Source organism: Mchenga conophoros, linkage group LG9 (genome assembly GCF_057382185.1).
Source record: "Mchenga conophoros isolate Kocher_MC1m ecotype Shallow Benthic linkage group LG9, M_conophoros_male_GT1.1, whole genome shotgun sequence".
In the NCBI taxonomy this organism is placed as follows: domain Eukaryota; kingdom Metazoa; phylum Chordata; class Actinopteri; order Cichliformes; family Cichlidae; genus Mchenga; species Mchenga conophoros.
This window is the reverse complement of record NC_140534.1, coordinates 1,761,773-1,789,332: the sequence shown is the minus strand read 5'-3', so window position 1 is coordinate 1,789,332 and position 27,560 is coordinate 1,761,773. Positions and strand designations below refer to the sequence as shown.

Here is a 27,560-nt window from a genome sequence, read left to right as displayed (position 1 = left end):
TATAACATGTCACTGCATGCGTTGATTTATATAGTTCCATATTGTCAGCAAAAAATCCTTCACTGTTCTATTTTCATTTTGCAGATATGGTTCAAGAGACTGTGGATTTGCTGTTGAGGAGAGGGAACTGGATGTGTTTCCCGAGGAGGGGCTACTGGTTGGATTGTGTGGTGATCCAAACATTGAGGAATATTTACAACAGGTTGTACAACAAAACACACTGCAGCAGCCACAAGACTGGGAATCGGCCACAGAACTGTATTTGGCCCTGAAGGACATAGCTGGGTTTTAGATACCAACTGAACTTCAGTTTGTAATGACATTTGTCAGAGTTACTCTGACGAAGACACACACGGTGTCGAAACGTTAGTTTCTTTCCTTTTTTTGCACCTAATAAAACCTTTGGACTTACTTGAATGCTCCAGCCCTTCTGTTTTTCCTTCATTTTTTAATGTTAGTAGTGTTTCCTTTCCCTCTTGCTAAATTGAATATAATATTGTTCATAATATACAGGAACTGGCATGGATTTAAATATTAACATTTAACCACAAGGAAACATTTAAAATTTTCTTTAATAAAACCATTTACAAATAGTGTCCAGCATTTCTGTCACTTTTCCAACATACACAATATTCAGAAAAAACAACTAAATGTTTAACAATATGGAAGTTGCTTGTCACATGAATGTGTTAAGTAGTGTGCCAACGGCAGATGAACCTAACAGGGTAACTCAGTAACTGTAACTTGATGACCTTGCTGATTTAAGAACATCCAAATCCTGGAGCATTTTGAATTCCAAAGTCCATGTTGGCCTTAAAGATGCCATATGAGTCACAGATGGGTAGCTTCAGAGTATTTGCACAGGTGTTTGCAACTGGAAAAGGCGAATCACTTAAAAACTGGATGCATGGTGGTGGTGTCATTCCTGCCGGTGGAACTGCCATCAGCCCTGTGGCAAACATCATCAAATCTTCCAGACACACTGCTGTTGCCTTCTCTGAAAGAAGAAAGTAAACACTGTAGTACATTACAGAAAATTAATTTCCTTACCTCTCCTTTCATAAAACTATAAACAATTAAAAACGGCCATTCAAACCTTCACAATCAAGGAGATAATCTGCCCAAAAGCCAAGTGTTAGGACCTCCTTATGCCGCTTGTTGCTTCCTGCTGGGCTGAGATCTGGTCTGAACATGCTCTCCAGTTCTGAAGCAGTCAGGGCCTTGGCAGAGAAGCATAGGAGTGGGGCCAGCACACTGGAATGTTTTTGCAGTGCACTTAAAAAATTCAGACTTTCCAGTCCATCTTTAAATCTGCAAAGGATAGACAAATAACTAATAATTGGTTTATAGCTATAACTATTGCAGTCTTCTAAATTGTGTTTAAATGTCTTTACCTACTAGATCTTTCATTATAAATTTGGACAGATTTCAAATGCATACACAAAAACAATTCATAGTGCTCAGAAATTAACTGTGACAGCAAAAAAAGAAGAGCTCATTGGGATTTCAGCTTTTTAAAAAAAATCAGTGCTTTCACACTGGAATAAACAAGTGTGTCAAACAAGGGATCACCTCTTTTTATAAATAACTAAAAATTAATCATGTTGCATGACTATGATTATTATGGGTCATTGTGAACAATAAATGTATACTAAATTAGAGTTCTAGTGTCAAAAGGTTAATAGCGTGCGACAGTGGCTCAGGAATTAACTTGTTGTTCATCAGATCACACAGATGCTACCGAATCAGTTTTTTCATATACATCTGAAGGTCTGAAAATGTCAGTGGCTGCTGTGATGAGCATCTGGCCATCCTGAATTTAAAAGGAGTAATGAGTTTACCGTTGTATGACACTTTGGTTTCTTTCAAGGATGTACCATCTGAGGTACTCCTCCACAAATGCTTGTTTCTCACAAGGCTTGACGTTTCTGAGGCATCCAGCAGTTTGGAAGATTGTGCTGTTTTGCAAAATAAGATTATGCAAAGACTCCTCTGATTCAGCTTTCAGGACCTATAAAAAAAAAAAAAAAAAAAAAGATTTACTGTAAGAAAAGCAAAAATAATTTTCACTACTTTTACGATTCATTCAAACATTGGATTAAAAAAATAATCAATTTGTTATTTCACTTGTGTTGTTGGGAGGTGGAAATCTGTCCTTTCAGATTACAGAATCTGCCTTGAACCTACTTTCAAGATATGATCCAACCCGGATAACTTTTATCCTGATTAAATCTTTTAAACTGGCCCCAAGTGTCTTCTAAGTAAACCCATTCCCTGAGCCTAGGTAATTTTCTACCTGATGTAGAACTTTTGTGATCTCCTCATCTTGCACATCTTCTACAGTGGCGCTGAAACTCTGATTCCCTGTGATGTGGTTGACCAGGTTCTTGGAGAGGAAATGTGGTGCTGGTCCCCCATGCACAATGGATACAGCGATCATCCTTCCTGCTAAAAAGTACTCATCTTGCCTGGCAGCTGTTATACAGGGCACATAATTATCATGGTTAATTGCTATTAAATATGCTAATGTGTGTACAGCGTCTCTTTATGTCTGTCTCCACGTTGGTTGAGTGTGGAGTGAGTGCATATGAGAGCATGAGGGTGGGAATGGATGTTTGTGTCTGTGTGTGCCTGTATGTCTGTGTCTATATGTCAGGTTGGGTATCAGACGCCACCTCTCTGGGGACACCTCAGGCCCTCCAAGGTTTGGAGGCCTATCTCCACCCACCACCACTTCCCCTGCCGGTGGCGGACTCCCTCAGGTGTCGGTGTGTTGGTGGTTCTTTGTGTCTGGGGGTGGGCGTCCGGGTACACACCGGCTCACTCCTTGGCGGCCGCTTGTCGGGGCCTGGGGCCTGGGGCTCGCTCGGGCCCCTTTGGAGGTGGGGTGCCCCCGGCCTCTCGGCCTGGGGCTCGGTCACTCAGGCACAGCTGGGGGCCGGCGGAGCTCACGGGCGCGTCACTGCAACTCCCCCTGACTTCTGCTCCGCGGCTGCTGGGCGAGCCCTCATCTGGGACTCTCCTCAGCTCTTACTGGAACAGTGGCGCGGCTGCCCCTCTGTTGGTCTTCCATGGTCTCTTGTGTTCTGGGGGCCTCTGGATGTCTGGAGTTTTGATCTCCTCCATACCCGCTTCACACCCTGGAGGACGGGGCTGTGGCCCCCCCACACTCCCTAGCAGATCATTACATGGAGAAACCTTTGGAATGCAAGCATGCTGATCCACACAGGTATGCACACATGGGTATTCACAGACGCGGACTAAAGCTTTCTTGGCTGCTGCCTCAAAGCACACTGTGCGCTGTCTATCTTGCGTGCTGCACAATATCGTTTATTATTTAGTAAATATTGATATCTATGACTAGCTAGTTTATTGTGATGGTGCTTTGTTTTCTCTATTATTATGTTGCTCTTTGTTGTTTGCTGTCTCCTCTGTTTGTTTTTTTTGTTTGTTTTTTTTTTTTTTTCTCCATACAGGTGACCCAGGAGTTCTTTTTTTTTTTCTCTCTCTCTCTTCCCCCCCCTTCTCACCGTCTCTTCTCCCCTTTGGTTTTCTTTCTTTCTCTCCCCCTCTTTCTCTCATTCATTCCCCCTGTCCTATTTATTAAAAAAAAAAAAAAAAAAAAAAAAAAAAAGACAAAGGATGAACTGAAGCTCTGCCATCACGTAATGTCGCATACTGCTGTTTCTGATGTCATTTAGAAAAAAAAAAAATATGCTAATGAAAAAAATAAGCCAATTTTTATTAAAATTTCCATTGTAATAATTACGGAGAAAACATCCACCTCTTGAATTATATACAAGATAACGGCTCTCTGGAGGTCCATCAAAGATGGGGCGATTTGTCAGACTGCCCATAAGAAGTGTGAGGAATTCACACCCCAGGCCACCTGTATCCAAACCTTCTTCAAAGCTGCCAGCATCATCATTAAACTTGATGAACATGTCGTAGTTGTCAGAGTATGTGCTGCGTCGAAATCCTCTAACAGCTCCATCCCATACAGCTGACCTTGATATATTGAACCTGCTGACCGTCTTGTGGTCAAGTTCCAGTGCCAAATTTGCAATAATTTCATGTGCCTGCAAATTGGTGTCTCTAAGAAAAAAGGGTGTATATACTTCTCTCATGATTGCATGATGTCTTGTACAGAACAAGATGGCGGTTAATTGGATTCAAATGTTTAAATTACTAACACAGGTTCTTCTGGGGGCTCAGCTTTGGCTTCGTTAGGAGTAGGATCTTCATCATCAATCACAATCGGTTCAAACAGCTGTGTGTAGTTTCTGCAGAGTGAAAACATGTACACAAAGTGTAGATGCAAAAAGACAAATGCATAAACATGCAGTTCCAGTTTTATAGAACGATTCTACTATCTTTTTTTTTCTGAAGAATCAAATGTAAAAGAGTCAAACTACATACATTTATAATAATTGTGTGTATATATTTTGTGCAACCCTCTGGAGTAATTACTCAAGATACAACGCACCTGTAACAGGAGCTCTCGACAGTGAGGCATTCAGTAGTGCCTGTATCGTTTTCTTCTTCCAAATCTATGACCTGGAAATACAGAAATGAGGATGAATGAAAATTCATATTTGACCAATTGATAATTATTTTAATATAGGGAGCCTAAGTCTCCTCCCCTTCTGGTCTGCTCGTGGGTCCCTGAACAAAAGAAAAATGAATGGAAGTGAATGGAGCTATAAAAGTTATTTTCTGGTCTGCTTTGCCTTACTCTCTGAATCACACATATGTTGTACTTCAATTTAAATAATAAATAATTGTGTTTCGACTATGTCTGTAATGTAATTTGAGATTTGTTAGCTTGTAAAAATTCGTCATTAAAATGACTACAAGTCAGATGTCGCAAATATGACGTCGCCTCAGAAGCTTTTCTCCCCCAGCATAACTGCAAATTATCACATGACCAGATTTATAGTGGTTTTCTCCACATCATCCTGGAAGAAGGATTCGAAGCTCGCTAAACAAAACTAAGCTTGTCCTCTTCTCTGTGTCTGGTTCAATGATGTCAATTTTGTGAGACGAACATTTACATTTCGCCACGTCTTTTCAAACAAAACCTAAAATAACCTTTGCCACCTGTCGCTTAAGCACTTTTTGGCATCAAAATGTGTTTATATACTTCACGGACATCATATTTTAAATCCATGGCACACATCAAACGGGATCAGAAAATAATTTTTATTGGCTCATAGACTCCTATTTTTTTAGCAGTAGGGGACCCATGGTCCGGAAGTAGATGGATGTACCTTAGGTTCCCTATCCCAATAGATTATCTAAAGGTACAATAAGTAAGTAAGAATGAAATAAGAAGAACATCCTGTGGTCAAATCTGTGTACTGCAGTCTATCTTTATAAACAAACGAGTGACTCTCCCTCCTCCCGTTCCATGAGTTTCATGGCTACGGATCAGCGCCAGAAGATTCTAGATGACAAAGACGAGTCATACACAGTTAGTTTCAATGTAACCTTCCTTCCAACATGATTGAGACATTAGACTGCTTTGTGATTATTTCATGTACTGGTATGACTTATTGTACCTTTAAGGGGTGAATGTTATAAACTATTGATAGTATGAAAATTGATGATGTGAAATGCATTGTATAATAACAATGAATGTAATAAGCAAACAGTGAATCGTTATCTAATTGCAAAGTAAAGGCGGTGGAGATTGTCTGCTGCACTCTTTTACTAATAAAATAGTTTTTTACCTGTTGTACTTCATTAGCAAGCACAAGATCCCCAGCACCCTTCCTTAGAGAAAAAAGAAAAGCATTATTGTTGTGTACTGTGAAAATATTAATTGACACTTTGAAAATATTTAAGCATCTTGATTAACAAACAAGCAATACAAGTATTATGTAGTCCATGTTCCAAAAACCATATACAGACTGAATGACTGTGTGTTATACTTGTATAACTATGCATGTGACAAATAAAGAACCTTGAACCTTGACAAAAGAGTATATCTCATTAATACAAAGTGTTGGCAAAAAACAGTAAAAGATTACATGTTCTTAAAATATCACTTACTCATATTCTGCCGCTTTCTGTAAAGGACTGCTTTCATGTTGAAGTTCCCATGGCTGAAACAAACAAACAAACAAACAAACAAACAAACAAACAAACAAACAAACAAACGCACGCAAGCACGCACACACACACACACACACACAAAATGTATTTCACATATAACTATTAACTGTTTTACTGAACTGAGGCAAATGGTGGTGGCTAAACAACAAGAAAACTCTATAAAAAATGTTAAATTGTACTTACCAGTGTATCAGCAAGATCAAACTCAGAGGGCCTTTTAATAACAATCTCTGGGTCAGAGTCAGACAACTCTGAGTTTTCTCCAACTACAAAACATGAAAACAAATCAAGCTAAGCTAACTAAATTCATACTAATGTATGAAACTTTATTTGATCATCAATAATAGATTAATACGAAAGGCATAAAGTTAGCATTGAAAACTCATGACTCAGTAGCTCCAAAAATGGCTGAATTTCATGTTTCCAGGAAGAAACATAACATATACAAGCTAATTTAGGGAGCAATGGTGGCAGAGGAGTTAAAAGCCCACCCTGTAATCAAAAGGTTGAAGGTTTGAGCCCTGCTCAGTCTGTCGCAGTTGTTGTGTCCTTGGGCAAGACACTTCACCCTCCATGCCAGGTGGTGGTAGTGGGAGGGATAGGTGGCATCTGTGTACAGCAGCCTTGCTTCAGTCAGTGAGTCCCAGGACAGTTGTGTCCACATTGTAGCTAATCACCAGCAGTGTGTGAATGTGTGTGGGTGAATGACTGCTTTTGTTGTGAAGTGTCCTTGGGGGTTGTAGAACCCTAGAAGGTGCTATATCAAATACAGGCCATTCACCATTTTAATGTAGGTATGCTATTGACTTGGGTGCTTTATGCATAATGTTAACATTTCACAATTTCAAAATTAGCAGTTGTTGAAACTAAGGGAATCTGTGTCAAAATCCAAACAAACATTAGCAGCTTACCATCTTCAAAGTCACTCTTCAAGCAGATGAAAACAGTGATTCTTTGATAAGGCTTGCCAACTTCAGCCTTATAAGCCTCAAGTGCAAATGGTCTTTGTGTTCCAGGGACAGTAATGACCTCAGTGCCATCCGGATACAGAAGAAGGAAAGGTCCATCTTTTAGATCTTTGTTAAAGTCCTTCATTTTTTTTTTTTTTTTTTGTGTCCCGTTTGGATCTTTAGCCATCAGAATTGTTGTCTTAAGGCCAAGAAAGATGCCAAGCGGATTTATTTTACCAAGTGGATGATCATGGCCTTGCCATATTGGTCCATTTGATTGACCTTTATTATAATTATGAATTTATTTTATTTTCAGTTCCTACAAACGGGACAGACATGACTGGGGGATAGGACAGGGAGAAAGAATGAAAGAAAGAGAGGGAGAGAAAGAAAACCAAAGGGGAGAAGAGACGGTGAGAAGGGGTGGAAGAAAGAAAAAAACAAACAAACAAAAAAAACAAAACACCTGGGTCACCTGTATGGAGAAAAAAAAAACAGAAGAGAAAGCAAACAACAAAGAGCAACATAATAAAAAAAACGGCACCATCACAATAAACTAGCTAGCAGTAAATATCAGTAGATACTAAGTAATAAACGATATTGTGCAGCACGCAAGATAGACAGCGCACAATGTGCTTTGAGGCAGCAGCCAAGAAAGCTGTAGTCCGCGTCTGTGAATACCCATGTGTACACCTGTGTGCATACCTGTGTGGATCAGCATGCTTGCATTCCAAAGGTTTCTCCATGTAACGATCTGCTAGGGAGTGTGGGGAGCCACAGCCCCGTCCTCCAGGGTATAAAGCAGGTATGGAGGAGATCAAAACTCCAGACATCCAGAGGCCCCCAGAACACAAGAGACCAAGGAAGACCAACAGAGGGGCAGCCGCGCCACTGTCCCAGTAAGAGCTGAGGAGAGTCCCAGATGAGGGCTCACTCAGCAGCCGCGGAGCAGAAGCCAGGGGGAGTTGCAGTGACGCGCCCGTGAGCTCCGCCGGCAGCCAGCTGTGCCTGAGTGACCGAGCCCCAGGCCTTCATTTTTTTAACAGCTTGATTGAGCAGACTTGTGGCAGTAACGTCAGGGTCTGTTGTTAGGAAAATAGTTTTTCCACGGTATGGCTTCAAACCACCCTTTTTAATGGTCATCAAGCCGACATTTATCTGTAAGGAAAAAGCAACCCGTTCTCACTCCCGACGCATAAAATAATGACGATTTGTCACGTCCCTTAACTTCTCATGCTGACGCCTAAGGTACCCTTCCACGTTTTTATGTGACGCTGTGGGTTGTCAATTCATTCCAATATGAACCCGCTCGCGGCGATCAGAGACGCTTCGAGCAGAGGCTCCAGCCATCCATTTACTCCAATAATAACCCCGTCACGGCGAAACATGACGCCGTGAAGCACAATCTAACTGGAGAACCGCGGACCCTCTCCGCGAACGGGTTTTTCTCCCTAATTTAATGCTTTCTTTTAATGACATCGTTAACATTTCTCAACAAAAACACGAAAGTATCACTGATAATTCAACAATAAAATCGCTTCATGTTGTGGCCATCACACAGTGTTTTCCAAACTGATTCACGATCTGAAAGTGCGCAGATTTAACGTATACATAATCCTTTGTTAGGTTTATTATTTTCATTTCACACGTAAAACACATTTATAGATTCATTCACCACTCCTGTTAGCTTTGGACGCGCTCGGCTCCAGCCAATCAGACGCAACCTGTGTAAGCAAAGCCTGATGGGAGAACGGAGAGACCCATTTATAAGAATAAGAAAATGAGGCGGAACTGATTGATTCTAATGCAGGTATGTAAAAAATACATATATTTAAAGTAATACCTTGATGTGTGTTTCAAAGTTTGTTTTTTCATAAAAGCTTCAAACAAACAGAGGTGACTGATCTCGGAAACGGTGTAATGTATTTAAAAATGGCTACAGCTACCATCAGCATGCTTGCTAGGTAACGACTACACGTGGCTACTGCAGCATTAGCCATTTAATCCAACGATGATGGATTAAATCTATTACAAACGTTAAAGGACTTGTGTGCTGCAAAATACCCTCACATGGTGCGTAAAGCAGTTTTTGCGCTAAGAGTTCTGCTAGCTCTTTACAAACTGATGATGCTAACGTTAATTGCTAACATTAACCGGAGCGCCAAGACTGAAAATCATTTGAATTGCGTTAGTTATGTGTTTATGTCACTGAGTTCTGCAAAAATCTCTTTCCTCTTTAGCTTGAAAATGAGTGATTTAGAGGATCCCGAGCTGGAGGAAGAGCTTCAGGCTGCTGACGAACTCCTTCAAGATATGCAGGTAACATTTTTAGTGGAAACAGTTGTTAAAGAGGGAACACGCTTGTCTAATATTTTGTACGGAGTAAACGTTATGTTATTTGAATTTTTTTTAAAGTTTATGTCAAATTAAGTTGGTTAACTTAAGATGTTTGATAATCTTTGCTTTAACCATAGACTGTATTTTAGGTGTTCCCTTTTTTCCTTGTTAATTGCGTAGAATGATGCACAGAGTGAACCTCAGCCAAGACCAGTGCGCTGGAAAAAACGTGACAGACAGGGAGATTTTATTCCTCAAAGACCATCAACCAGTCGAAGTACTAGTTGCATGCCACGTGGTCAGTGTTCACACAACCATTGATTTTATCTCACAACTTGTTTTCACCAAAGAATTTCAGTAAGTAAATATTCTTCATTCCCCCCCCAGTGTCCAGAGAGCAGCATCAATGTCCATGTGAAGAACCTAGTTATGTTGCCAGTGTCAACCCAACAAAAGGTACTTTACCTTCTTGTATATATTGTGATTTCTGTTTACTTTTATATTTGTTGTTATAGTTGAGTTATGCAGGGCTTTTGTGCAGTCCTAAGAAACATACTGCCCAGAGTGTTTTTCACTTTGTGGAAGAGTTTCTTCCTTTCTTTATTTTTTTTCTGTTAGTGTATGGAACTGAGGTGCTTCGTCAGGAGCTCCTTCAGTTGTTGGAGGATGGAGAAGAGGACACAGCCATGACTTGTGAGATGTCGTCTGAGTCAGCTGCTACTCACTGGGCGATCAGAAATATGGTGTCCTCGCAAAAGTGGAAAGAGGCCAGGCCTTGTCTTATAGACAATATGTTAGCTACTCTGGATCCACAGTCACACCGTGTGTGTCAGTGTGGCAAACAAGTAGTTGTGAGGTGTCTGGACTGCCTGCCTCTTCCATTCCTTTGTGCTGACTGTGATATTGCAGTTCACACACGCTTTGTCCTGCACAACAGAGAGGCAGTAACAGGAGAGTTTTTGCAGCCTTCATCAGAGTTTCACAAGCCAATAGGTACAGTTTTTAAGTCTTATGCATTTCTTGCTATGTATGAGTATGAGTGGGTGCTGTTATTGTATATTTATTGTGTATCAGTTAATTTCTAATTCTTTTTATATATATTGTGTGTTTTAATGTTAGTTCGGCTGTTGCCTGTGCAAAGGCCAGACCATGTGTGTGACTGCCCAGCAGGTAACGTTGAGGTTTCACCCGGCGCAATTGTGGCTCTTGTAACCATAAATGGTAAGTTGCCCTTTTGTCACACACTACATACACAATAGATGTGTTTGGAGGTTTTATTGCAAATTGTGCATTGCTATCTTGGTTTTAATTACTCTCGGCCCGCAGTATATGTGGGAACCTGTCAAAGGTCATTTGGATTTACCAGACCGATTTGAAAACAACATGAAAAAAATGAATGCTTTGAGCCATGACTGAATTTATCCTTATCCTTTCTAAAGGCCGTTATAACCTTGCACTGCCAGTGGTGAGCTGCACCAGCTGTGGCCTAATGTGGTCCCCCTCAGTTAAGGACATCCTGGGTAGTGGATATTGGCCTGGCACCTTAAATTTCTGCACCCTGTTTTCAATGGATGTCTTTCAGTCTTTCTATGACATTAAGAAGGCTGCACCAGGGATGTCACTTAAGGCATTTGTCAAAATGCTGGATGAACGAACAGCCCATTTTGGAAGGGTGAGTTTCTAAATTTGCTAAGTTTAAGGAAATTGTGCAAATCAATGTTTATGATGACTGTCCTTGAATATTCTGTTGTATGTCCTCTATGTAAAAGAATGGCCGAATATCAGCTGATGCCTTCAGTAAAAGTTTCTTGGAGTGGAGTGCTGTAAAGTTTGAGGTGGACAGGATGTGCAAGGAGCCATGCTTTAGCTGCCCTGCCTGCACTCCAGACATGCTTGCCGTCTCAGTTGATGGAAACCGCAAGCTTTATCGCTTTCAGTCTAATGCAAGGTACGTTATGCATTGTGTACATAAGTCAAATATGGATTTGTAGAAAAATGTATTTTAATGTTTCTTTTCAAACAACTGTCACTGTGTTCGTTCAGCACTTCAGAGCAGGGGAATTTTGAAGGTGTCTTCATTGAAAAAGATGAGGAAGTTGCTGAGTTTGTGAAATACATCCAGAGACACACAAATCATGTAAGATACACATATATATATTAGTGCTGTTAGCGTTAATCTTGTTAAAATGACGTTAATGCCGTAACCATATACACATACGTGTGTGTGTGTGTGTGTGTGTGTGTGTGTGTGTGGACATATATGGATGGGTCGATATTTTTTTTTATTTTTCTCTTGGTGTTGTCGTAATACTATTTACTTTACTTTATCTTAATGTGTACTTAATTTTGTCACCATGTGTATTTAAAAAAAACAACATGATTTTTATTTTGTGTTATCAGTGCTGTCCTGGGGAGATATGAGGTCTTGTGTGACTCGAGGCTAATTCAGCTAATTGTTATGCATTTGTTTTAAAAAGTTTGTCCCTGATAGGGCTTAATCATGTCATATCTTTTATGTTAAAATCTTTGAGTGTATAGGTCCCGGGGAAAGGGTTGTGCGGATCTTCATCTTGGACTGCAGCAAAGGAGTCGTCCAAAAAGTCCACTGGGAAGTTGGATGAGGAGGGCATGGAAATAGCTGTTTGTCGCCACGGAGTCCTCTTAGCTGCATTGAACATGTTTCGAGGGGAGATCTTTGCTTACCCCCTTTTTCTCCAGAGGAAGTTGGCAGCTAACGTCCCAGGACATACAGTGGGGCAAAAAAGTATTTAGTCAGCCACCGATTGTGCAAGTTTCCTCACCTAAAATGATGACAGAGGTCAGTAATTTGCACCAGAGGTACACTTCAACTGTGAGAGACAGAATGTGAAAAAAAAATCCATGAATTCACATGGTAGGATTTGTAAAGAATTTATACGTAAATTAGGGTGGAAAATAAGTATTTGGTCACCTCAAACAAGGAAAATCTCTGGCTCTCACAGACCTGTAACGTCTTCTGTAAGAAGCTTTTCTGTCCCCCACTCGTTACCTGTATGAATGGCACCTGTTTGAACTCATCATCTGTATAAAAGACACCTGTCCACAGCCTCAAACAGTCAGACTCCAAACTCCGCCATGGCCAAGACCAAAGAGCTTTCGAAGGACACCAGGAAAAGTATTGTAGACCTGCACCAGACTGGGAAGAGTGAATCTACAATAGGCAAGCAGCTTGGTGTGAAAAAATCAACTGTGGGAGCAATCATCAGAAAATGGAAGACATACAAGACCACTGATAATCTCCCTCGATCTGGGGCTCCACGCAAGATCTCATCCCGTGGGGTCAAAATGATCATGAGAACGGTGAGCAAAGATCCCAGAACCACACGGGGGGACCTGGTGAATGACCTGCAGAGAGCTGGGACCAAAGTAACAAAGGTCACCATCAGTAACACACTACAACGGCAGGGAATCAAATCCCGCAGTGCCAGACGTGTTCCGCTGCTGAAGCCAGTGCATGTCCAGGCCCGTCTGAAGTTTGCCAGAGAGCACATGGATGATACAGCAGAGGATTGGGAGAATGTCATGTGGTCAGATGAAACCAAAGTAGAACTTTTTGGTATAAACTCAACTCGTCGTGTTTGGAGGAAGAAGAATACTGAGTTGCATCCCAAGAACACCATACCTACTGTGAAGCATGGGGGTGGAAACATCATGCTATGGGGCTGTTTTTCTGCCAAGGGGACAGGACGACTGATCCGTGTTAAGGACAGAATGAATGGGGCCATGTATCGTGAGATTTTGAGCCAAAACCTCCTTCCATCAGTGAGAACTTTGAAGATGAAACGAGGCTGGGTCTTCCAACATGACAATGATCCAAAACACACCGCCCGGGCAACAAAGGAGTGGCTCCGTAAGAAGCATTTGAAAGTCCTGGAGTGGCCTAGCCAGTCTCCAGACCTCAACCCCATAGGAAATCTGTGGCGGGAGTTGAAAGTCCGTGTTGCTCGGCGACAGCCCCAAAACATCACTGCTCTCGAGAAGATCTGCATGGAGGAATGGGCCAAAATACCAGCTACTGTGTGTGCAAACCTGATAAAGACCTATAGTAAACGTTTGACCTCTGTTATTGCCAACAAAGGTTATGTTACAAAGTATTGAGTTGTATTTTTGTTATTGACCAAATACTTATTTTCCACCCTGATTTATGAATAAATTCTTTACAAATCCTACCATGTGGATTCATGGATTTTTTTTTCACATTCTGTCTCTCACAGTTGAAGTGTACCTCTGGTGCAAATTACTGACCGCTGTCATCATTTTAGGTGGGGGAACTTGCACAATCGGTGGCTGACTAAATACTTTTTTGCCCCACTGTATTACGTTCCTTTGCTCCGATGTGGCCTGTAAATATTTCCCCTATTTAACCAAGGTGGCTCAGCAGTGCCCTGAGCTGAGGAACCTCTTGTCAATGCGTCCTTTTCTCTCCGTCATGCATGCAAAGGCTCATACTTGGAAATGCGAGGTATACTGCAGCTTGTAGTTTTGGATTAGTTTGAGACATTTTGTTATAAGGTTGAATGAATTCAGCAGTCATGTATTGTGACCTCCTTTCTATAGATCAAATGGGGAGGTGCGTTTTAGGATGGGGCCGGTTCAACAGTTGGAGAAGAGGTGGAACAAGTAAACAGTTTCCTGTCTAGGGCGGCCATCACAACGAAGTACATGTCTAAAGCAGGTGTGTGTCCGTGTCTGAGATTCCACTCAGTCTCCTGCTCATTAATTCTAATTTGTATACTAACTGAAATGCAGGGCGAACAGACATGCTGACCCTCCTGGCTTTGGGGTGGAACAAAAGGAAAATGGAACAACTGGGCCGCACTTTGAGCCAGCGATATCTAAAGGTCATTTTTTCAACACCCATTTTAATGTGTGTGGTAATGGGGGGAAAACACCAGTACTCTTTTAATGTCAATATGAATGACATTTATGAATGCATTCTTAGATCATAAGGATCCTTAGAGAACAAGTGGAGAGCCTGAATGCGACCAGAAATGAGCTGGGTGTGGATGACGACACACTGCAGCAATGGGTGGCCGATGTGCAGAAATGGGCTGAAGGTGAGTCTCAATATAATGCACTCATGTATAACAATAGGACCCACCATGGCCTCATTAAAGAACTTAGAGTTAAGATCTTTCTGACAGTGTCAACAAACAATGAAAAATAAGCCTTGTAAAAGCAAATTTATGGCAGAGTTGTTGCGTTTCATCAAATTGGATAGAACCTGGGTTGAAATGATGTCGTACTAGTTGGTTTTATAAACCTGAACACCAACATACTTGTTATCTCATGATTATCATGAGATAGCAGCACATGAAGGCTCCAGATGTCTTATAATGAATGTCATCAAGTCAGTGATTACAGAGTCCACTGTAGTTTGGTGACTGTTACTCATCCTGTGCTCTGATTAATATTCCTCTCACTTAGAAAGTGATCAAACTGATGGCAGCCTTGGAGCGTTGCAGGCACGAATAGAGGAGCTTGTCGTCATCATCAGAGTGCGAACACAAAGTCTTTACAGACAAAATGGTACGTCCCAGTTTCTTTGAAACGGACCGTTTGATGCTCAGTTTGTACAGCTTGTGCAGCTACTTTGTAAACAGAATCAAATCAGATCCAGGTTTGTTTGAGCTGGATGTGATTTGTTCTAGCAAACAAATTGATGAGTGTAGATTAAAATGAAACTATATACATTATGTGAAGGTGTGAATTTTTTATGATTATTTACAGATAGCAACAAGAGGCGACACAGAATTCGCAAGGTCATCTTAGTTGAGAAGAAACGCTTGGCGGCTGCTGTTGACGACTACAACAAGCTCGCTGAACCAACAAAGCAAATCGTATCCAGTGATGCCCTCATGCAGACCGATATTTGGCCCTGGCAGAGCACAAGTGAACGTAAGCTCTTGATTTATAAATATCCTTTTTAAACAAACTCCCAGTATCTGAGCAGTAGTTGAATGTTTTGTTCTTGAATCATAATATGCTACTATGTTTTCCCATCTGATGTTGTTAAACTGTAGCTGCTGCTGACCTCCGGACAAAGAGAAAGGTCTTTGAGAAGGTGATGGCTGTGAGGCGCCTGAGAGAGGAGGAGATGATCCTTTGCAGGGAGATGCGGCATCACTGGACAGTGTTGCGAATGCGTTCTGTGGTGTTGGGGACAATCTCCTCAGACTGTAAGCACTTTATTTATTTATTAATTTTTTGATGAATCGATTGAAAATAAGAGCAGATGCTAAAGTCTTACTGGATCTTTTACCTATATCTAGATTGCTAGCTAACACTGCCTTCTCCCTTTTAAAAAAATGTTTAATTACAGCATCCTAATTCCTTGTGTTTATGAGGTGAGGTTTTTTTTTGTTTGTTTTTTTTACTTTTCTCATATTTATTTGTTTTGTTCTTTTTACAGCCTCCTTTGTTGGCATGTCGGAGGATGCACAGAAGGGACTCTGTAGCCTGGTTTTAAAAAAACAAAGTGAACTGAAAGCTGAAATGCTCAAAGTAAAGGACGTGTACAAGAGAATCCTCAGCCACCAACCACTCCTGGAAATGGACTCGGAGGAGGAGGAGGACATTCCAGACGATGCCACTGAGAGTGATTTGAGCACTTCTGATGAAGACTGATTGTGTCATCATTGATGTTATGTTTGGTAAAATAAAAAGTTAATCACATCTCTGTTCAATGTGATTTTTCAACAGACATTTTACATTTTGATAAGAAAAATGGAATTTCCTTGGTGCAGTTGTTTACCCTGAATCATTATTTCCCATCTAATTTAATGACTAGTGTACATGTTCAGATACGATAACATAATTTAATTTATGGGATGCTTTCTGGGCTGCTCAAATTATCACAAAATTTAAAAGCACCAGGCAGCACACTCACAAGTAAATTTTTTGTTCAGTGTTTTGTCGAAGAAATCAACAAGTACAATTGAGATGTTTGCTGTAGTGGTGTGTTTGTTAAGAAGCATGCCAGCACACTGGTGAACTGACAGTCCCAGAATGCACCCGAGCCATTGACTCGCCCCAGAGCAAATGAAATTGCTTATCTAGAAAGACAACCGTCATCAAAGAAGAAGTAAAAGAGTATGAAACAAATGGTAAGGGAAGGTACTGTGGGGTAGGAAAGAAAGGCCAGAGCTGTGCAAAATGACCTCCAGCAGGCCACAAATGTGCACGTCTGCTCAAACGGTCAGAAATGGACTCCATGAGGACTCCTTTATCTCTCTCTCTCTCTCTCTCTCTCTCTCTCTCTCTCTCTCTCTCTCTTAATTTGCCTTTGAATATTGTTATAAAAACCTGTAAATAGTGATTGAGGCGACTTTTGTTGTGATTTGGCGCTATATAAATAAAATTGAATTGAATTGAATTGAATGAGGGCGGTATGAGGGCCCGACGTCCACAGGTGGGGTTGTGCTTACAGCCCAACACAGTGCCGGATGTTTGGCATTTGCCAGACAACACAAAGATTGGCGACTTTGCCACTGGCGCCCTGTGCTCCTCACAGATGAAAGCAGGTTCACACTGAGCACTTGTGACAGTCTGGAGACGCCGTGGAGAATCTTCTGCTTCCTGCAACATCCTCCAGCATGAGTTTGGCAGTGGGTCAGTTTTGGTGTGGGGTGGCATTTCTTTGGGGAGCTGCACAGCCCTCCATGTGTTCGGCAGAGGTAGCCTGACTGCCATTAGGTACTGAGATGAGATCCTCAGACCCCTTGTGAGACCATATGCTGGTGCGGTTGGCCCCGGGTTCCTCCTAATGCAAGACAATCCTAGACCTCATGTGGCTGGAGTGTGTCAGCAGTTCCTGCAAGACGAAGGCATTGATGCTGTGGACTGGCCCGCCCATTCCCCAGAACTGAATCCAATTGAGGACAACTGGGACATTATGTCTCGCTCCATCCACCAACTGCACCACAAAATGTCCATGAGTGGGCAGATGCTTTAGTCCTGGAGTCTGGGAGGAGATCCATCAGGAGAGCATCTGCCACTTCATCAGGAGCATGCCCAGGTGTTGTAGGGAGGTCATACAGGCATGTGGAGGCCACACAGACTAGTGAGCCTCATTTTGACATGTTTTGAGGACATTACATAAAACCAGATTAATGATTCTGTATTGCATTGATCAAGGAACCAACCCAATAGGAGCTAAAGGAATCCTCTTGACATTACTTCACTCAGTAAGTTTATATTATGTTTAATGTACATTTTCTTCATCATTTTAGAACATAACATGTTAGCGCTCCCTGGTCCTTTTTGGAGACAGATCCTGAGACAGCAGGCAGCTATGGAGAACTCGTGTCAGCTGTGGTAATTAAGGAATACTTTGATTTAATATTGATTTCATGACAACTATCCTCTGGCACATATTCCTGGATATATATAATGACATAAGTAAACTCCCATTTTAGAATCATTGCCTTCTTTGATCTGACTTATTGCCTCAGACTTTGGCCCTGTGTCCCCAAAAGTATAGAAAATCCATGACACTGAGTAAGAGGCCTTTATCATGTTATAAGTGAGAGAGTTTGGTGTAACAGTGGTTGAACATGCCAAATCAATCCACAACATACTGCCATTCCCCAGCTGTAACCTGCATATGCATCAAACCAAAATCCAGTATCATAGCCACAAAAAAGACATAAAGATGAGGTTAAAAGGGTTGTCTCATTTTGCCAGATAGCTTCATCCCAAAAAAGATAAACATTCTTCAAAAACAAAAGTTTGTGAATATTTGCTGTATTGCCAGGCCTAAACCAACCTGTTAAACTTATCAAATTATTGTCATAGATACGAACCTATTGATTGAAACAGAATAATCCATTGAAGCCTCCATCATCATCCACAATCACTGTTACTGTTCAGATTATTTTATCTCTGTTTTCCTCTAGAATGTTTTGAAAATCAGCATTTGATCAACAGACTTTTTAAAAGTTTATTTTGATCCTATTGTTTACGTGTGTAATTGCATTTTTATTGAAATTATGACAGGAAAACCCTCAATCAAATTGTATCTTTGATATCTAATAATAATATTAACAATAATGTTACATATGTAATATGTACACAAAAATATTGTGCAAACAAACAAGAAAAATAGCAAAAAATGTCAATTTTTTTTAATACCCTGTATATAAAGACCACATATGACCACAACTCCAAATGTGCAATTGTCACTGCATCTAAACATGACATATTACAAAAAGGTAGAAACATATAATATACAATATGTTCTGAAGCTGGTACTGGTGCAGTTAACTTTGCTTTAGGCTCCCATACACAGTAGGTGTTACTTACTATACGTGCAGTGCAGTATTACTTTACCTTGTAATATGTTATAATAAGCAAGTCACTTCTATATTTATGAGGATGTAGACAATAATGTTGGCTGATATGTAAAACTATGAGATGTCGAGTGCAGGGAAGATATTATTGATCGATCAGATTCATGAATATGTTAGGTACTTAAGCCACAATTAGAGAGTGAAACAGAGACTGACACTGGTTGAAATGTATAGTAAATATTTTATTTTGAACTTTTATGCTGAACTACAAGCTGTGAACTGTGCGATCTCTGCGACCTGTGGTGCCTGGTTTACTGTGTGTAAAACTGCGCAGGTTCCCATGTGTCATCCCACACTTTGCCACTGTCAGGAGAAAAACATAACAAACAACAACGACAACCACACACAAAATAGGACAATTTAGGTTGTGACATATGACAATTTTTTAGGATGAAATATCTTCTATATTCATGTCATGCTTTATACACCTTCATTGTAATATAAATTAATCAAATCAAGTCAGAGAGTATTAATATATGTAGTAGATGTCAAGCAGGACCACAGCAGCAGCCACGATCCATTGGAACCTGCTGGATGAGAGAGCACAGAAACTCCAGGGAAGAAGTTTAGTTAGTAACATGCATGAACTGCATTACTGAGACATGTATGTTTACAGATGGTGGTGAGGGAGAGGGGGAGAGTTTTCAGTAAAAGGAGACGTGACTGCATCTCCAACCAATACTGAGCCTGCATAACCCTGAAAGAGACAGAGAGAGGGGGGGGGGGACACTAACCCCCAGCAGTCTGGTCCTATTACAGCATAACTAAGGGCTGAGCTGAACCAGCCCTAACTATAAGCTCTATAAAGAAGTAAAGTCTTATGCCTACTCTTAAAAGTGTTGACCATGTCCACCTCCAAAACTCATAATGGACTTTGGAGGTGGACAGCTATCAAGCTCCTCACAGAAGAGGAGCTCGATAGCTAAAAGCTCCCAATTTACTTTAGTCCAAATACATGAATTCAAATTGAGTTGATAACTATTTATCAACAATATGAATGTCTGTTCCCCTCCAACAAAGTTGTTACTACATACCATGTTGAGCAAGGCTTCCACTTGACTTTAACTTCTTCTTTTTCCTGAAAAACATGATATAAACAAACAATTAATTAAGAAAGACATGCAAGTTGCATACAAAAAGGAGCTTATAAACATTTGTGTACTATTGAATGGCTCAATATATTATACAATTAGTTTACAAAAACATAAGAACCACTACAATGCTTGTACTGCCAGCATCGAGTGCATGTCAGCAAAGCAACACTGCTTACATTGTGGCTCACAAGCAAAACTAACTGAAGCAGATGTTACTGAATGGGAAGGAGCACCTCCACATCAATCACTCCTTCTGAGCATGATGTCAGGAGGACTTTAAAGAACTTAAACATCAGGAAGGCAGCACGACCAGGTCGTATCAGGTGGTCTGTTCTTATTTAATGTCCTATTTGGAGTGAAATCCTGACTCAGTGGCTGAATTAGTGTAGATTCATCAAATACAAAAGCTTATGGATATTCAGTCAGGCACAGTTCAAATCCGGGAAGTCCAAAGACGCAAACAAATCTGCACAACAGCAGGCTAAATTACTTACATTTACAACTCTCCTGTCTACTATCTCTTCATATTTGAAAATCTTCTGTGTACGGTGTTTTCGGCATTCTGAAAAATAACAAATGAAATATTTACATGAGTTCTGTAAAACTGGAAAAAATGCAAAAATTAAGAAAAAGAAATCTTAACAAACTTAACGAACATGTCATGTGTTTCGTACATTTACAATACCATAACGTCTAACCTTTCCTTGTCCTTTTTTTTGTTTGGGACATCCGAGGTGTATACCGTAGAAATTGAGGGAGATGCAGGATGTGGAGATGGAGAGGAGGATGCAGGAGAAAGCAGAGATGAAGAGGAGGATGCAGGAGGAAGCAGAGATGGAGAGGAGGATGCAGGAGGAAGCAGACATGGAGAGGAGGATGCAGGAGAAAGCAGAGATGAAGAGGAGGATGCAGGAGGAAGCAGAGATGGAGAGGAGGATGCAGGAGGAAGCAGAGATGGAGAGGAGGATGCAGGAGGAAGCAGAGATGGAGAGGAGGATGCAGGAGGAAGCAGAGACAGAGAGGAATATGCAGGAGGAAGCAGAGATGGAGAGGAGGATGCAGGAGGAAGCAGAGATGGAGAGGAGGATGCAGGAGGAAGCAGAGATGAAGAGGAGGATGCAGGAGGCTGACAGAGGGAAGATGTTGGTACAGGCTCTAAATGAAGAATAAATTCCTCGTTTAGAGCCTCTGGGTCTGGGACTGGTCCAGCATCGACACTGTCAGCAGAGGATGGTCCAGCTGCTGGTGTAGAACTTTTAGCAGGAGGTGAAGCTTGTAATTCTGAAAAATTTTAAATATTAAACATTCATTAAAATGGGTTGAAAAAATGTACAGTGCACATAAACACATAATAAGTAGTGATTTGCATGTTTTCAGTTAAGTTTTTACTAAAGATACAACTGGTAAATATTGGCATCAAATAAGTCATCTCGCACACTCACTGACCCAAATAATTCAGTACAAGTGCCCTCTAGGGTAGTGTGACATCTGTAGTGCTTTTCTACATTGTACATTAAAAAATTAATGAGTGTGACTATAAATCCAGATAGATAATGACTTTTTCCTCTGATGACACTACTTTCCTGACTTTGTAGTGAATAACATTTGACACTTCAAGCTAGTACTGTGACTTAGGAGTTTTGTACAGTGGTGATGCTAACTACCTCAGGGAGGTAATCAGGTAACCTCTTAAGAAGTATATAAATTATTTAAGAATCTTGGTGTTCATATTGGTAACATTATATAACATTTGTTATACTAGAAAGTCTCAAAGAGAATTATCAGGTCTGGTTTTCGTGAAGATTTTTAAAATTACATTTGTATATACATGAGTGTGAAAGACCATACTATACACACACACACATACAAAATTGTTCAGGTGGGTAACACCAGAGGTTCAGTATGGCTAGCTTTGGTGATGTGACCGACACATGGGGAGGTAATAAGGCAGATATAACACTATTTTCATGTTAGCAACAGGACATGTAGGGCAGCTGTCACCTCACAGCAAGAAGGTTACTGGTCTGAACCTTGGCTGAATAATAGAATAGAACAGAACAGAATAGAGTAGAGTAGAACAGAATAGCTGGTGACTGTTAACTATCCTCATCCTCACCATCTTGTTTGTCTCTATGTACCCCGTGATGATCTGCCTTCTTATCTAGGGTGTACCATGAGTATCACCCAAAGACAGCTAGGATAGGCTACCTGATAAGGACACCTGGTTACAGATAATGGACAAAGCATATCTTACTTCTCAGAAGGTGTTCATAAAGCTTCCTCATCTTCATGAGGATGTCACGTGCAGCACCTTCCGCTGGTTCGATCTGAGTGATCACGTCCCCTACTATACGGCCCTTACGGTCAAACTGTCCAAGAAACAGAATTGGTTGGTAGCCCAGGGCATGTAGCTTTGAAACCTGCAAGAACAACAAAGAAAAACATGCAGCCAGTCTTTCATGTAAGCAAATTGATGTATAACAAACCTTTAAGTTTCACATCTTTGTTGTTTTATTGTTGTCGATAGTTAAAAAGTATTTATGGTGACCAAACCTGTAAATGTATGATAAAATCCATCTTGAAATGTTTTGTCTCTCAGTTAATAGCCGATTAAATTAAAAATCAGAAGTAGCTTGAATAAAAATAGTTTTTAATAAGTTTTTTCTAGTTGGATGTCTTTAGTGTGATGATGTTATTCTGATGTGAATAACTTTTTTATTTATGCTCTTTTATAAATTAATATTTTATGTGTATATACATGTCTTGTTAGTTTCTTACTTCATGATATACAAGAAAACATTGACAACTGTGATTAATAAAGAATTGTCTACCAGACCAACCACTTATTAGATCAGAACTTTTAAACTTACTGACAACTGGGCTGAATTAACCACCCTGCTCGCATTTCTGTTTTTTTTAACAGAGGCAGCCCAGTTACTGTTTTTAAACTGTTCTTGTTTTTTTTTTCAATCCCTCCTTTAGGTTCAGGCTGCCCAGGCATCCACTGCATGTCTTCCTGTTGCAGGTGTTTGGGGCCTGACAGGAAGGGCATGGTTTGGTTTTTGGCTTTGTCATTTCTGCAAATGAAAATGGAACATGTAGGGATTATTTCAGGTCTGTTTTGGTGAAACGATTACAAAAATAATTTATGACCAAAGAAATAACTTATATTACGAGGCAGTATTACACCATATTTAGAAAAAAAAAATCAATTACGAGATTAAAGTCATTAATATTGAGTTAATTACGTGAATAGGGTTAAAAAAAAACCTGAATTGATTACAGAAAAGATACATTGCTAAAATAGAGCAGTACTAACATTAGCTGGGTGGCCAAGCAAGTGTCTTACACATGAGACTACATCACAAAAAAATTTAAATAAACTTTTGCAGAAGTAGTTCTCTTGGTACACAGACTGCTCTGTGAAAACATTTCAAGTTTAATATCAGTTTAATATCACTGAAATTAATATTTCAGTGAACATGCAAATTACCCACAGTTTATCACAACTTACTTAGCTAGGATCTGCCTCGTGTCCAGTCGAAAACTTCGCTGCAGGACCGTGAGTTGAAAGATACATTTACTACGACTCCCAAGATGCTTAAGATCTGTTGACGTGTCGCTAAAGGCGCGCTGTAGATAAATATTGCAATTTGTAAAAAATAAAATACTACAATTTGCATTTTTTAATTACATAATTAAACACTGGGCCAGTTTAATTTCGTATTATCGCTGGTTATTATTTTAGAGTAAATAAAGGAATAACGGGTAGCACCAAGCTGTTGTTATCTTCATTTCCATAGCGACGGCGGTTGAGGATTATGGGTAGTGTGCAGTTACGGGATTAGTGCGTCTGCGTAAATTGGTCTGATTGGTTGGAGCCGAGCGCATCCAAAACTAGCAGGAGTGGTGAATGAATCTATAAATGTGTTTTACGTGTGAAATGAAAATAATAAACCTAACGAAGGATTATGTATACGTTAAATCTGCGCACTTTCAGATCGTGAATCAGTTTGGAAAACACTGTGTGATGGCCACAACATGAAGTGATTTTATTGTTGAATTATCAGTGATACTTTCACGTGTTTTTGTTGAGAAATGTTAACGATGTCATTAAAAGAAAGCATTAAATTAGGGAGAAAAACCCGTTCGCGGAGAGGGTCCCCGGTTCTCCAGTTAGATTGTGCTTCACGGCGTCATGTTTCGCCGTGACGGGGTTATTATTGGAGTAAATGGATGGCTGGAGCCTCTGCTCGAAGCGTCTCTGATCGCTGCGAGCGGGTTCATATTGGAATGAATTGACAACCCACAGCGTCACATAAAAACGTGGAAGGGTACCTTAGGCGTCAGCATGAGAAGTTAAGGGACGTGACAAATCGTCATTATTTTACGCGTCGGGAGTGAGAACGGGTTGGGAAAAAGACATGAACAATGGGCCAAGTAGATACTAATATGACTCTAAGCAGATCTATTCAAACTTGAATATTTATTAACTGCAAAAGAGGGATCTTCCTGACAACCTAAATGTACAATTACTCCTAAACAATTGTTCTTATTCTGGATAGCTTTACTACACTGAACATTTTTTACACAACTCCCCTAAGGAATAACAAAAGAATGTCATTAGAAAATTAACCTCAACTTGTTTTCAGACTGAGCTAGCCAAACTACCTGAACCTTTCTTTTTTCCTTTTTCTTTAAGCCCTTCCTCCCTTCAGAAAACTTTTGCCTCTCTTCATTTTTCTTTTTTCTGTATTCTATGAAGGTGCTGAAGGTTGGAGTCGGGCAGTTTGAGGTAGTCTGTGATGCTAAAGGGAAACAAAGGAAAAATGTACTACAATGTCACACATTAAAGACATTCATTCATGTGACATTCCATTGTCCACACAACACGCAAATAAGGACAACACTGAATAATCTCACTAGAAAATTTCTACCAAGGAATGACAATGCAACTGATACTATTGACCAATACAATTCTACACCAGTAAGTTTTAATGTATAGACACATAATAGTGTTAGTTCCTAAAGTTAACCAAACATAATAAATGAACTAATTTATTATCGTTTCAGTTGTGGAAATGCTCAGAGGACTGTTCCACGAAGCAAGCTAATCCCAAAAGCCAGGCTCACTCTGAAAATCCAGGCTCGATTGCCCCAAATTCGGTTCCAGGAACGAGGCTAACCTGCAGTCTTTCTGCTCATTCATTATGCAATATGCTTGTGGACAAGTCTGGTCGGTGGCACCCTAGCTGCGAGGTTTGTTAACACCAGAACTGCCCTCAAACCTTCACTACTAGAAAGGTCTTGAGCAGTCATTTTGACAGCTGCGTGCATTTTCAAATGAACCTCGATTTTCTGAGCTCGCTTAGTGGAACAGCCCTCTGGTCTGCTATGGTCTGGAAACAGCTAATGCTAGGCTAATAAATCAATAAATAATAAACATTTTATTATGCTTATTACAGTTTTTTACAGACGCTAGGACACATTTCTCAATACTTAGGTCACGTTTGCAAAACTCCTCACACAGTGAGCACAACAGAAGTCTATGTGGGCTAAACTGAGGACCAGTTATCATTGTTTTGGCACAAAATGCATTCAATGACTACATCTCTCAAATTTCATGAATTATCTTCTCACTCAGACACAACAACTGCCAAAAATCTTTGTACGGACAGGACATTTTGCATGTGCTTACATACTGTTTTCAAAACTGTTAAACGTATGGCCAAAACAATAACACAATGCAAAACTTAAAAAGACAGCAAAATGCAACAGCAATATTTTATTGAAACATATTTTAAATCTAAAAATGCAGTTTAACCAGCCACAGCTGATTCTCATTGTAGATGAACATCTACACAGGTGTTACTCCTTCAATTGTTCAACTCCTTCAATTCTGGCAGCCAGAAGATTCTTTCCTAGGTGTGTTGCCCTAGATGACATAAGATGTGATGTGGATGAGAACCTGTGGCCAAATGGAGAAGACCGAGTAGATTAGCATTACTATTGTATGTGTATCAGTGGATGGTGTGTATACAAATTCTTGTATTTTGGGATTACTTAGTGCAAAAAAAATAAAAATACAGAAACAAATATTAACAAATTCTGCATGATGTCTGATTCATTCCAGTAACATATATTGAAATTATAAACAGAGATGTGTCCTTGTTTCACACAAGAAAACACTGTGTAATGCTACATGTTGTTAGTGTTTTTTAGGTCATTGTTTTGTGGGTGACAAAGTGTGTTTGTCGGCTGTCAACCTTTGCTAGTGTTCTGGAAGAATGAGTTTATTTGAGACCTGAATGAAGTGTTTTGGTAGTTGTAGTGCATTTTGAATGTGAAATGAACTGCTTTGCCAAGCTGACGGTCAGTTAGGAGGATTGTGTGAAGTGTTTTGCAAAAGTGACCTAAGTATTGGGAAATGTGTCCTAGCTTCTGTAAAAAACTGTAACTTACTCAATGGGAGTGAAGTGTCTCCGATGCAAGATGCGTGATAAAGCCTCTCGCCACAGCCGCTGCAAAAGTTCGGCGACTCCTCAACCAGCTTTTTCCCACAGCTAGGACAAAACATTCCGCCGTTCTTCTTCAAACGAAATGCGCTACAGGCAGAGTAACTTCCGGTTCCAAAGACGAACAGATCGGACATCCAATCAGTGATGTCTCCTGTTGCCGACTGGTACCTACCCTTTCCGGTTTTCTTAATGTAATTGTGCTTCTCAATTTGTTTTTGTGATTCTTCTTTTGTTTTTGTGCTTCTCAGTTTTGTTTTTGTGCGTCTTAATTTGTTTTTGTGCTTCAGAGCTTCTCAATTTTTTTGTTGTGTTTAGCAATTTGTTGTTGTGATTTGCACTTCAGGGCTACCGTACCCTAGAGACAAAGCATGTACAAACTCCAAAACACGTACAAACTCTAAAACACAACGGAAGTGCTCCAGGATGCTAGGGGGCAGTGTTGACCTTTTGTTACCTAGTGGCAGGTGGACTCTAAACTTCTAGCAGAAATCTAGCAGAGGTGGAGGATGAACTCAACCTGGGTGTCTGTAGTCTTATGTATAGGGCTGTCAATCAATTGAAAAAAAAAAACTAATTAATCGCACAAGAATGTACGCTTAAATTCAAAGAGAATTTTAATAGTTTTCTTCAATCTTTTAACACGGGTTCTCTCCTGTGAAATACAACTTTAAAAAAAAACCTTCAAGGTCATCAACAGTGACTCACATTAAAGACATCTTTCTAGTATCTGCTCATAGGAAATAATACTGAACCCACGCCTAAAAAGTGGAAGCAGAATACCATAACAATAAAGGACATTAAAATGAGATTTTAGTTTTAATAATAATACTTTCTTATAGAATCTAGCAACAATAGAAATGTAAACAACAAAATGTGTAACATCCTAATGCACAAAAGTCAATATTTAAAACACAAAAAGACACAGCTGAAAACCCAGAATGTTGAAAATTTTTCACTCCAAAGAAGTAATTTGACCTGGTCCTTTGCACTCAGCCAATAACTGAGGCAGACTGTTTTGTTTACATTATCTGAGGACAAAGAAGTACGCTTATTTTGAATGATGTGACATGAGAGTGAGAATAATCTCTCACACTGTTTTATGTCCATGTACAACTTGCTGTTCCTTTAAATTCCTGAGCGTTTGCTGGACTATGC

At 40.2% G+C, this 27,560-nt stretch overlaps 2 protein-coding genes and 1 long non-coding RNA gene across 3 annotated transcripts; 1 reads left to right on the top strand and 2 right to left on the bottom strand.

Annotated features, from left to right (window-relative positions):
• Positions 1 to 761: 761 nt before the first annotated feature.
• On the bottom strand, positions 762 to 26,539 carry LOC146566585 (uncharacterized). The gene is made up of 14 exons (XM_085286147.1): positions 26,350 to 26,539; positions 24,559 to 24,695; positions 8,097 to 8,225; positions 7,029 to 7,206; positions 6,301 to 6,383; positions 6,055 to 6,107; positions 5,733 to 5,775; positions 4,487 to 4,557; positions 4,194 to 4,283; positions 3,785 to 4,095; positions 2,297 to 2,475; positions 1,842 to 2,011; positions 1,097 to 1,311; positions 762 to 997 (listed from the first exon to the last, which is right to left on the bottom strand). The coding sequence occupies exons 1-14, from the start codon at positions 26,537 to 26,539 to the stop codon at positions 762 to 764; spliced, it is 2,085 nt and encodes a 694-aa protein (XP_085142273.1).
• Positions 14,251 to 16,118, top strand: LOC146566587 (uncharacterized). The gene is made up of 6 exons (XM_085285883.1): positions 14,251 to 14,284; positions 14,386 to 14,500; positions 14,871 to 14,972; positions 15,174 to 15,341; positions 15,467 to 15,622; positions 15,856 to 16,118. The coding sequence occupies exons 4-6, from the start codon at positions 15,302 to 15,304 to the stop codon at positions 16,068 to 16,070; spliced, it is 411 nt and encodes a 136-aa protein (XP_085142009.1). The 5' UTR covers positions 14,251 to 14,284; positions 14,386 to 14,500; positions 14,871 to 14,972; positions 15,174 to 15,301; the 3' UTR covers positions 16,071 to 16,118.
• LOC146566586 (uncharacterized) lies at positions 19,156 to 20,725 on the bottom strand. Its single transcript, XR_014893734.1, has 3 exons — positions 20,586 to 20,725; positions 20,382 to 20,449; positions 19,156 to 19,871 (listed from the first exon to the last, which is right to left on the bottom strand). It is a non-coding gene; the product is annotated as an uncharacterized LOC146566586 (long non-coding RNA).
• Positions 26,540 to 27,560: the final 1,021 nt, after the last annotated feature.

Bases quoted from the DNA above. Each gene is read 5' to 3' on its own strand.
- LOC146566587 (XM_085285883.1), top strand. From the start codon at position 15,302: ATGCAGACCGATATTTGGCCCTGGCAGAGCACAAGTGAAC. The intron at 15,342-15,466 runs GTAAGCTCTTGA...GTTAAACTGTAG, and splicing joins CTGGCAGAGCACAAGTGAAC to CTGCTGCTGACCTCCGGACA. The intron at 15,623-15,855 runs GTAAGCACTTTA...TTCTTTTTACAG, and splicing joins GGGGACAATCTCCTCAGACT to CCTCCTTTGTTGGCATGTCG.
- LOC146566585 (XM_085286147.1), bottom strand. From the start codon at position 26,539: ATGTCCGATCTGTTCGTCTTTGGAACCGGAAGTTACTCTGCCTGTAGC. The intron at 8,226-24,558 runs GTAGTTTGGCTA...TTTTCCTTACAG, and splicing joins AGGAAAAAAGAAAGGTTCAG to ATAAATGTCGGCTTGATGAC. The intron at 998-1,096 runs GTTTGAATGGCC...TTCTTCTTTCAG, and splicing joins TTATCTCCTTGATTGTGAAG to AGAAGGCAACAGCAGTGTGT.